The 12,239-nt window shown below is 37.8% G+C and overlaps 1 protein-coding gene across 2 annotated transcripts in view; it reads left to right on the top strand.

The window, feature by feature from the left end:
* PTCHD4 (patched domain containing 4) overlaps positions 1 to 10,897 on the top strand; it is a 247,722-nt gene extending 236,825 nt beyond the window's left edge. For both annotated transcript variants that reach the window (XM_006149095.1, XM_006149094.1), the window contains exon 3: positions 9,250 to 10,897. In XM_006149095.1, coding sequence (XP_006149157.1) covers positions 9,250 to 10,883 — 1,634 coding nt within the window. In that variant the 3' untranslated portion in view covers positions 10,884 to 10,897. The remainder of the gene's footprint in view (positions 1 to 9,249) is intronic.
* Positions 10,898 to 12,239: the final 1,342 nt, after the last annotated feature.

Raw genomic sequence — 12,239 nt, 5'->3', positions numbered from 1 at the left:
AAGCAAGAAATCACCACCCCCCCGCCCCCAGGGGGATGGCCATGCTGCAATCCCTTCTTCTCCATTCTCCTCTCAGGATCTTGAACACACACATACATGCTTCCAGCATGAGTTTAACCCACCAGGTCCAAAACTCAAACTGTGGTCGACTTCATGGGAGTCCAGCAACATAGCCATTATGCCAACTGCTGGTTGCGTTTTATTGCTCTATGAATTGAAAAACCTTGTGGGGCTTGATAATCACCTATTTATTTTAGATGAGAATTGATTCAAATTGGTCAGTCTACAAATATGTATCATTCACTATCTCAAAGTTAGACACCAGGGGTATTTAAATTTCTAAATATATATATATCCTCTCTTAGGTAGCAGAAATGTCTTATGTACCCATTTATACTCTGCCAAGTATCAACTTAGAAGTTCACTTCACATTCCATTCCAGATTACATATTTAGAGTGCTTACCCAGCCAAATTAATGAATTACATGCTAATTTCTCAATTGGGCATCATTGACATAATAATAATTATTATTATAAGAACTAATGATAATTACATTTTATACTTTAATTAACATAAATTGTATAAATAACAAATTATATAAACATATAATTATATAAAAATAACTTCTATAAATCAATCATACAGATAAATATAAATAAGTTAATTCATTTATACTAATTATATTCATTATTATTAAAATAGTAAATAGTCCAACAGTAAGTATTGATGTAAATCATGGTCAGTTCAATTTCACTGGCATTTATTGAGCACTTAGTAGCTAGAAAATGAAAAATAGAAGTGTGTATACTAGACAGCATGGAGCTTCTGGACTGACTGGACACAGCCTGCAGTGGACGATTTCAGCTGAGTGTACTGATGAGTGCCGTGACAGACATTGGGACATAGAGAGGAGACTTCTAAGAAGATGGGGTGGGGATGAAAAAGGGCAAAGGAAGGGTGTTAAAAATGAAATGTTCAAGTGGTGAGATTATGCTTGAGATCATGTTAGTAGGACTCTGTCAAAAGAACAATGGCTGAATGATCCTATATAATTCCAAACAAGTGTTAATATGGTGTATTACATTTACGGTTTGTGAAGCAAGCCAGGCTATGAAGGAGAGACATTGTATGTCTCCACTTAACATATACCGACTGTCCACACTCTATGGTGGAGACTGAAACCCTGGGGAACATAAAAGCATTAAAAATTGTAATGAACACTAGAGACAAAGTGGAAAGAGAGTGTGGGAGACAAAGAGTGTAGGAAAGGAAATTTGGGGGGAAATGGCAAGATAAGACACTTGTGGGACACAGATTAGGTTTTTTACTGTTGACGAGGATGTGTATAATAGTCTCACCTGGGCTGGACTGAGGTGTATATCATGCTGGGTAAAGTCTCTTCACAATCTGAGTGATGTATAGGGATTTAATGTATGAATAATAATTTTAATAATTAGTTTTTAAAAATTCCAAACAAGTGAACAATACACAAATCCTGATTCATTATCCAAATCTTTTTTTAGCAGCTTAGCTGGGTCAGTTGATTGGGAATTTATTTTTTCATTCATTATTTAACCACTTATTTAGTACTGGTAGGTCACATAGCCCAAAAGTTCAATTAAAAAGTCAGTGTTCTTCTTCATCTGCGCTTAGGAGTGGTTTCCACATAAAACAACTATTGAGAGTGAAAGCAAAGCAAAAAACAACTGCTGAAGGAAAGTAGAATGCTTTCTTAGAGCAGGTCATGAGAAAGAATTTTTTTTGTTTGTTTATTGTTTGTTTGGTCGATTCTTTTAACCTCTATTTCATGTCTCTAATAGAGGTGTCAAGCTCCCATGTTCTGCTGGTGGTTTAACATGTCCAAGTGAAAATAAAGGCCCACCAGTACATCTTCCCAAGACACATACAGAGAATTTTAATTCTGCCGATTAAAAAGAATGAGAAACCCACCATAGGTGTTTATTAGAGGACTATATCAAAGGAAAACCTAGGAGGGAGTACTAATTCCACCAGTTACAATTAGTTCCAATTGGATTCAACTCTTGTTAAAACTGTTTTCTTTAAAATGGTAGGTTTTGGAGAGATTGGATTTGGAATTAAAACAGCAACTATAAAAACTGTATTCGATTTATAGGAGGACTACATTGCTTTGGAAAAAGTCACTTGAGTCCTACCCATGTCAGCAGCAATTCCTACAGCAATGTTTGAGGCAATGTACTATGAACATTTACACTGGAGGAGGAGTTTAGAGTGAGGTCGTTAAAAGCAGGTTGGAATCAGTTCTCAAACAACATATTCATCTCGCTTTAAAAGCTATCTTTATTTGTTGGAGAATGATTACTTGAGGCTTGAATGGACCTATAACCAGTCCTGAGTATTATCCATCTCACTTAGGACTGAAATCAGTTTTGTTTGACAATTTTTTTTTTAATTTTAGCCATTTAAATATTTGCTGTGGCAGATCTGTACATGACCAGAGGTAAAACCCACACAATCTTCATTTTTGTCATATATCTCAATCACAAATAGAACCTACTAAACCATTTTAAATAGTGTAATGTTAGCACGCTGCTGTGCAAGCTCTCCTTGTTATCATGCAGTGCTTTCATTCAGACATCGTTCCTGAGGACCTTTGGGATATTCAGTATACTCATATACGTTCAAAAATGTATTTTTTTCATCTCCTCCTAGAGTTTTTCTCCCAGGTCCTTCTCTATTTAACATTTTTCACTTCTAAGTAAAGTTTCTTTCATGAAGGAAGGAAATAAATGTTAGTCATCTAATAATGTCCTGAGTGAGCTATTTATTATATTATCCACATACAGTTTGACAATATATACTAATTGAGTTCAGTGAAATCATGATCAAAATTTGGCAGCTATCTTTTGGGACATTAAAGAAAATGTATATTTCAATCAAGAAATTTGCTATACCAGCAAGGTACCCTCTGCTGAAGGAAAAAAAGATCACAATTGTAATCATTAAAAACACAACTACCTCTTCTTAATTTATGTGTATTTCTTTCTTTACTTATGTTATTCCAACATTCTTCGAGTAGTATCATTCTCTGTCGACCAAAATATTGTGGAGTTTTTCTTAATCCTTCAGAAAGAATCAGCTACAATGCACAATACATAGGATGCATCTCTACTTAGTAAGAATACAGCTCCTTCTGTGTTTCAGTTAACTGTTTACATACCTACAATACATGTTTCACTAAGTAGTCAGGAATTTGAATGGAAGTGTTTCTAAAATAAGACATGGCCTTAGGTAAGGACTAAGAATTTTAGTGGGAAACTGGTGTAAATGTGAAGAGCTATCAGGACTGGGGTACGAGAAAGTAATATAATGTATGCAAGTCATCGTGCAATGGAGCAAATCACACTTATATTTGATCTGTGCATCATCATCATCTGAGAAGTTGGGGCACCAACATCCTTTGGGCTGACACTAGTGTCTTTGTTCTATGAATTGGAACAGAATATTTGGAGTGAGGATAACAACAGGGAAAAAGACACTATCAGAAAAGCTGCACAGGGTTGGGGCTTCTTTCAAGTAGCAGATGTTTAAGAAGTGTCCAGACTCAAAATGGGGACCAAAGTGAAAAGTAAGAACCCAAGAAAGAAAACACTGGAGAGGTTAGTAAAAAGGCTCTGGGTGGTTTTTCCATCTTCCCCTAATTTTTAATAGAATTGTGACCTGATTTTATAATCAGAAAAAAAGGTGATTAAGTGTTTGCATATGTGGTGGGAGAATGGAGGACAGGGGTGTACCATTTCTCTCTCTCTCTCTTTTTTTTTTTTTTTTGACTAAACTGATAATTCTCAATCAAGGAAAATTTTGCCCCCATACCTCAGATGGCATTTGCCAATGTCTAGAGCTATAGTTAGCCATCACATGCGTGGAGTGTGTTGCTGGCATCTAGTGGAGAGAGGCCAGACATGATGCCAAAATTCGTACAACATACAAGACGGCCCCCAACAACAAAGAATTATCTAGCCCAAAGTGTCAATAGCTCCAACATAAGGAAATCTTTAACTTAACAAGTAAAAGTTGTATAAATCTTTCCTCTCTCCCTATAATTAATTTTATTGACATTATACCTAGTTATTTCAAATTCATTTGTTTATATTTAAATCTAAAAACCTAATGAATTTCTTACATCTTAATAAGTAAAGCCATTTTATATGTATTACCAAGAATCTGAAATAAACAATTAAGCTGTCTTCACAATACAATAGTATATTTTCTCATTAAATGATACCAGAGGCGATCCCTATCAAAAAGAAAATCAGTTTGACATGTTCTTTTTAACTTTCGCCACTGCTTCTTTGTTTTCAGTGAAGTATTGTTGGCTTCCTTTCAAGTAACAATATATTTTTCCATAGGTATATTTCTATTGTTAAAGAAGCTACATTAAAAACTACAATATCTTTTTTTTTGGGGGGGGGGAAGAGGTTTTCACTATAGGGCACGTGCGCTCGCCAGCCAGACAGAGAGAGACATAGAGACAGAAAGTGAGAAATCACCCTCCAGGGGGGATGGTCACACCGCAATCCCTTCTCCTCCATTCTCCTCTCGGGATCTTGGGCACGCATGCACATGCACATGCGCCTGGCGTGAGTTTTAAGCCACCGGGTCCGGGACACGAACCGCGGTCGACTACGTGGGAGTCCAGTGACATAGCCATTATGCTAACTGCTGGTTCCCAAAACTACAATATCTTTCAGAATTACATAAGTATGAGTGATTATACGCCAACAAGAAACCTGGATAAGATGGACAAGTTCCTGGACACATGTAATCCACCAAGAAAATAAACTTCGGGACTAACACATGCTGAGAAAAATTGTGTTTCTTGTTCCCCTTTATGTCTTAAGTATTGACCAGCAAACGTCCTGATATGTAACAAACCCTAAATAAATATATATTAGATTGAATTTAATTAAATAGTATATAGCTCTTCTGGACAAAATTGATAAAAATATAAACATACTTAATACATTTTAGAATAAGTTTTTAAAAAGATACATTTTGGACCCATCTAGGATCAAGAATTATAGCTGATTTAGTCTAATGCGAGGTTAATGGGCATCTTGTAGACATCTATCATTTTGGCAGAAATTTTACAGCATATAACAGTAATGCAAAGTACATTCCCTGACCTTGAAGAATTTGCAGCATAGCCAAGAGACAGAACATATCCTGAGAAACCTGTTTTGTTCCAGGTAGTTGAGAGCCAAAATGAGTAACTAATTCATGCAATAAGAGTTTAAGAAATAGAAATATATCAATATGCCTGGAATCATCAAAGACAGCTTCATAATAAGATGAGACTTGAATTGACTCTTCAATGAATGGAGTTTTAATATGAACTGCAATGAGGGGAAGGTCCTGAAGATAGAAGAGAAAATAACTTGAACGAAATGTAAAAGATAAGACTGATCATGGGCATGTTTATGGGGCAGTGAGAAGGGAACTCTGGCTGAGGCAGGTAATGAATTTGAATTGCTAGTAAGTAACCAGCTTATGGTGAGAAGCAAATGAGTGAATATCAGTAGAAAACCCTATAAAATATCTAAAGCTATGAATAAGAAAAAACATGCTGTCTCCAAACAAACTTTGGAAATCATGTTTTGAATCTCTGTCAAATTTAAAGTGACCGGTTAACTAAATATGGTTTAGCATCATCTTCCCACGCATATGGACCTTTGTACTACATAAAGAAAAACCTGGCCTACATAGTGTACCTAATGTTCAAAAAAATTACCATTAGCAAAGGCAACCCAAATTTAGCTGTTGCCCCATGCAGCCTCCCCCCGCCCCGTGACTGCAAAGATTGCAAGAGTCCTCATTTCTGAAGAGAGGTGCTCTAATTAAAGGACTATTTTAATGACTTTAACCATTATCCTAATATTATATTTTTGTCAAGGGAATAAGGCAGCATGTATTTTGTTTGGGCAAGGGAACCTTGAAAAAGGAGTGTACAATCAGTGTTATTTGCTGGGAATCATTAGACTTAATACACATATGTTGAGCATGATTAAATGCAAGAAGGAACAGATCACTGCCTCCAAAAAACACTTGCCTTACCTCAATGCAGTTTTCATGTCCCTCTCTCACTGTTAGAATATGCTTATCTTTCCTGACCATTTTAGAGAATAAATGGACTTTATATTTGAGGTAAAAAGAACTCTGTCTAGTTCCCTTAGCAACAATTAACAACTCCCAAAAGATTGGCCAATATGTCTTTTGTTTTGTTTTGTTTAAGAGAGAGAGAGATTTTTGGTATAGGCTCGCCAAAGAGAGAGAGACAAAGAGTGATAAATTAACTCCAGGAGTGATAGCACACCACAATCCCTTCTCCTCCATTTTCCTCTTGGGATTTTGGGCACACATACACACACACATACTTCTGGCGTGAGTTTCAAGCCACCGTGTTTGGGACTCAAACCGCAAATTGACTGCAGAGGTGTTCAACACCTCAACCACTATGCCACCTGCTGGTCCCAGGCCAATATATATTTAAAATAAAAAATTAGAATTAGGTACATTTACATCTATAAAAATCATAGTCAAATTAACTATGAAGCAAGAATTCTTGGATAGCCACAAATGAGGTTTTAATAAATGTTAATTTACCTACAAAATATTGTTAGGCATAGATTCAGTGGCATATAATTGACTTATGGTGGCTTAGTCAAATGAAAATTTGGTTTTCTTAAAAGAGAATTACAGAAGCAAAACATTTAAGGGACACAAAAATGGAAAATTATCTGTTGATGATAATGTGTATGGCAATATCTTTGATCAGGCTAGTGTATAGTATATTCATGATGTATAAATTTATTTGGTATGCTCTAATAATATATAGTGATTGAATGCAAAAAATAAAAGAATTACAGGGACCCGCAGGTGACATACTGGCTAAGGTGCTGGACTCCCACATGGCCAACCATGATTTCAGTCCCAAATCAGGAGGTTAGAAAAATCACACTGAGTATGTGTGCATGTGTGCCCAAAATGCCAAGAGGAGAATGGAATAGAAGGGATTGCAGAGTGGCCATCCACTCATCCACTCTTGAGGGCAATTTCTCACTTCCCCTCTCATTTTCACTTTCTGTCTCTCTCCAGTGAGTGTATGCACCCTAAGACAAAAATGTAAAAGAAAAAATAAATTGGTGCCACCAGGTGGTATGATGGTTAAGGTGCTGGACATTCCCACATGGCCAACCATGGTTCAAGTCCTGGACCTGGTGGCTTGCTTTCTCACTTTCCTTCTCTCTGTGTGTCTGTCTTTCTCTGGTCAAATTCAGATAAATGAATGAATAAATAAAATTAAATAAATAATTCCTTTTAAAAAAAAGAAAAAGAAAAAAGAAATTAAAGAGAGAGAGAGAGAATTACAAAGGAAGGGAGGTCAGGAATCTCATTAGAAGTTGTATGATATCATTTAGGACCAAGCACTTTCTTGTTTTCTAATTAGCATTCTTAAATGACTTCAGTTATATTACATTGTCAGAAACTATGTCACTTGAACAACCCTTAGTTAGGAAGCATGGTGGTAAATGAAGTACATAATTTTGTACATTGCAGTCACAGATAAAAGTGAAAAAGAAGAATTATGTAGTTTAATTAGCAAGCTCTATCAGCAGCACACATTCAGAGTGATTAGAATAGGACCCCAGCTATCATTTTATCTTTGTTAAAGCTCTAGAGTGAATTGGGTCTGTGACACATAACTCCAATATGCAGGTGCCATACAAAGTCCATTTTCCAGGTTTTCATGAACTAGATCATTTTGTGCCTTTAAGCTACATCTTTATCTAATGGATTTCTTGGAGAACAGCCCAAGCACATACTGTTATCCATTCACAGAAAATATTCCTACGGAGTCTTGCTATGCCTACAAGGGTAAGAGTGAGCTATGAAGATTTCCACCCACTCCAAAAGTTATCAGTTGATAAACTATGGGTGGCAATTACAGATCCAATTCAGAGAAATTGTACATATAGTATACCTTTGCTTTGCCAGCTGTGTTCTTCTGTACTAGAAAAGAAATGGTGGTATACCTTAAGAGCTGTCATATAGCTGAAATTAACAGCACAGTAGCTAACAGAGCCTGGCACATAGCAGGTGCCCAAGTAACATTTATTGAATAAACATTTTGTCTATTTGCCCTTGTCATAAGATGCATAGAAGTTGGTTAACAAGAGGCATTCTTGATCCAGCCATGGTGTCTTACACTGCTATGATCCTATCCTCCTCAGGCTAGGTCCACATTGAAGACTATGAAGCAATTCCCTGTCCAACCTGAAGGCCAGGATCAGTGGTAGTCACCTGTAATCCAAGCCATCAGGTAGGCAGAGGCAGGAGGACCAGAGGCTCAAAGCTAGCCTAGAAAACAGCAAGACCCTGGCTTAAGAAAAGTAGCTGAGTGTGGTGGTGTATGTTTGTGTTCCCAGCTGGGCAGCTGAGGCCAAAAGATCATGACAGCAAGACCCTGTCTAAAAAAATAATAATAATAAAAATAAAACAGTGTTCTTTACTCACTTCAATGAAACAGTGAAAAGCAACCACTCCATGTGAATAAAAGCTCTGTGAGGAGCTCAAAGAGTGATGTGATTGTTCACCTTAAAGATCCTGCCTTGTCTTCTAGGTGACCTGGCAGATTTCTTTTTGACCCACATTCTATGTCAATTAATCAAATCTATACAAATAGATTTCTAAGCCATTTGGCCATTTTAATATTATCAGCATTATAAAATCAATTTAAAGTCATTTTAAGTGTTTAACATCATTTTATAATTTCCTAAATCAGCTTGAAGTGGAGGTTAAGAATTATCGGTCAGTGAATCAGTTGACCAAGCCCTTGAATTATGCCGAGGGGCATTTGAAGATACACACATAACAGCCCCTGCCCTTTGCAGCTTAAATCCATTAAGAAGACATGTGTGTACAGGGGTGAGAACTAATCATGTAATAATGCAACATCGTGTTTACAACTTGTCAGATTAATAGAGCAGGCAATAATGTTTCATTTTGCCCAAATACCAGTAAATTTAGGCTTTGCACAAGGAAAACAGGGACCCAATATATCCTGTGTGTAACTCAAATTTTGACACCCTGAAAAGAAGGGCCACTTCAAATATTTGAGTGTAAATGACTGTCTAGCATAGATCCTCTATAAGGAATTCACTTGATCCATAAGAGAGAATAAAAATAATAATTCTTTTTTTTAACACTAGGTCATGGAACTAAAGGAGTATTTGAGCTTCTGTCTGGATGGCGGAGAACCAAAGAGAATTTGCCCTTCAAAGACAGGGTAGCAGATGCTTACTCTGATGTGATGGTGACCTACACCATGACCAGCTCCCTGTACTTCATCACCTTTGGCATGGGTGCCAGCCCATTCACAAACATAGAAGCTGTGAAAGTCTTCTGTCAGAATATGTGTGTCTCCATTCTGTTGAACTACTTCTACATTTTCTCCTTCTTTGGCTCCTGTCTGGTCTTTGCTGGCCAGCTAGAACAAAACCGCTACCATAGCATCTTTTGCTGCAAGATCCCTTCTGCAGAATACCTGGACCGCAAACCTGTGTGGTTCCAGACAGTCATGAGTGATGGGCATCAACAGACATCCCATCATGAGACGGACCCCTACCAGCACCACTTTATTCAGCACTTCCTTCGCGAACACTACAACGAATGGATTACCAATATCTATGTGAAGCCATTTGTTGTCATCCTCTATCTCATTTATGCCTCCTTTTCTTTCATGGGGTGCTTGCAGATCAGTGATGGAGCCAACATCATCAATCTATTAACCAGTGACTCCCCAAGTGTTTCCTATGCCATGGTTCAACAAAAGTATTTCAGTAACTATAGCCCTGTGATAGGATTCTACGTCTACGAGCCCCTCGAGTACTGGAATAGCAGCGTCCAGGAGGACCTACGGAGACTCTGTAGTGGGTTCACTGCAGTGTCCTGGGTGGAGCAGTACTACCAGTTCCTGAAAGTCAGCAATATCAGTGCCAATAACAAGAGTGACTTCATCAGTGTCCTACAAAGCTCATTTTTAAAAAAGCCAGAATTTCAGCATTTTCGAAATGACATCATCTTCTCCAAGGCAGGGGATGAAAACAACATCATTGCTTCTCGCTTGTATCTGGTGGCCAGGACTAGCAGAGACAAGCAGAAGGAAGTAATAGAAGTGTTGGAAAAATTGAGACCCCTGTCCCTTTCAAAGAGCATCCGGTTCATCGTGTTCAACCCCTCCTTTGTTTTTATGGACCATTACAGCTTGTCTGTCACAGTGCCTGTTCTGATTGCAGGCTTTGGTGTTCTCCTAGTATTAATCCTGACTTTTTTCCTAGTGATCCACCCTCTGGGGAATTTCTGGCTAATTCTTAGCGTCACCTCAATTGAGCTGGGTGTTCTGGGCTTAATGACGTTATGGAACGTCGACATGGATTGCATTTCTATCTTGTGCCTTATCTACACTTTAAATTTCGCCATTGACCACTGTGCACCACTGCTTTACACATTTGTATTAGCAACTGAGCACACCCGAACACAATGTATAAAAAGCTCCCTGCAAGAGCATGGGACAGCCATTTTGCAAAATGTTACTTCTTTTCTTATTGGGTTGGTCCCCCTCCTATTTGTGCCTTCGAACCTGACCTTCACACTGTTCAAATGCTTGCTGCTCACCGGAGGTTGCACACTTCTGCACTGTTTCGTTATTTTACCTGTGTTCCTAACCTTTTTCCCCCCTTCCAAAAAGCACCACAAGAAAAAGAAACGGGCCAAACGAAAGGAAAGAGAAGAAATCGAATGCATAGAAATTCAAGAGAACCCTGATCATGTCACCACAGTCTGACGAGTGTAGACTAATGGATTGTTTTTCTTTTCCAGCATTGCACAACGATGCAGGGCAAGTAAAGATCAGACCTCAGCTGCTTGGGCTGGCCAGGGGGAGCAAGGCAAGTCAGACCAAGAGTGGTATTTATGACACCTCCAGGTGGCTACTTCTCAAGGGGGGAAGAGGGAATGAAAAAAAGAGTGAAGAGTTCTTTATAACCTTGTTCTCCACTAAAGATATGTTTCTGGATATACTCTTAGAGCTCTTCCAAGGAATGGACTCATTGATGGAGTTTAAGAGAAAAGGCCAAATGAAACAAATACTTTTTAAAAAGAAAATGCTTACAACAGAAGGAGAAGAGAGGAAAGGTGGCCTCCAGATAGGGAATAAGACATTGGAAATGTCAGAATTGCCATGGCATTTTTCATGTTTGTTTTCTGAACCAGTTGATCAAAGGAAACCTATGCACTTGGGAAGTACATATCTAATCCAGTCTAAACCAAAGGACTTCCCAATCCATTTTATGTGTACATAATATGTATATATACAATATATACATATACTTAGATTTGTCTTTAGTGTACATTGACGTTTGTGTGAAAGAAAGTGCCCACTTGCGGATAGGCTGGCTTTCTCTAGCAGGTCAAACCAGCCTTAGCCAAATATATAGACTCATTAATGGCCATCAGAATTTACAAGTGTCTCAACAGCAAGAGTTATTCAACTATGTGATAAGCGATCTAAACAGAGATGTGAATACATTAGATCCTATGGATCATGTTGTCAGTCATTGAGATCCCAGCTTTAGCAAAAACACAAAAGACACATGGATGAGGTTTAAAAACCTCATGCTGAGGGCTAACTAGTTGGTATGACTTTTCATTGGCTTTTAATAGTTTGTATTTGGGAAACTGATACGGCTGCTTTTAGAGATCCCACCCAACTGCAAATGAGCACTTTATACATATTGTCTGTACATGTGTATGTAAGTGTGTGTGCACAAATACTGCGTGAGTGTGAGTGCATGTGTGAGTTGGGATACTCCATAGATAGAGCATTTTATTTTAGATGGTGAAAATATACTGCCATGGAATGTAGATAATCAACATAAGGGAAAAGGAAACATAACTAGGAAACTTATAGTGTGAAATAGAGTAAAATGGATCATCATAACTCATCATGCATCACCACCTTAGTGTAAGAGAAATATTCTAATCTTATAAACTCTAGTTTGTCCCTTGCATTGATGTGCAGAACATTAACCCAGGCCATGATCACTATCGTAGTGGTCACTGTAACTACTGCAATATCATTTTTGTAGCTTCTTGCAATATCATGTTCTTGTTCTCTGGAAAGTGCTCCTCAGTTGGTCCT

The sequence above is a fragment of the Tupaia chinensis genome, unplaced genomic scaffold, assembly GCF_000334495.1.
Source record: "Tupaia chinensis unplaced genomic scaffold, TupChi_1.0 Scaffold000252_1, whole genome shotgun sequence".
Lineage (NCBI taxonomy): Eukaryota > Metazoa > Chordata > Mammalia > Scandentia > Tupaiidae > Tupaia > Tupaia belangeri.
Note: the sequence above shows the minus strand (reverse complement) of the source record. Positions and strands in the feature narration are given on the sequence as shown.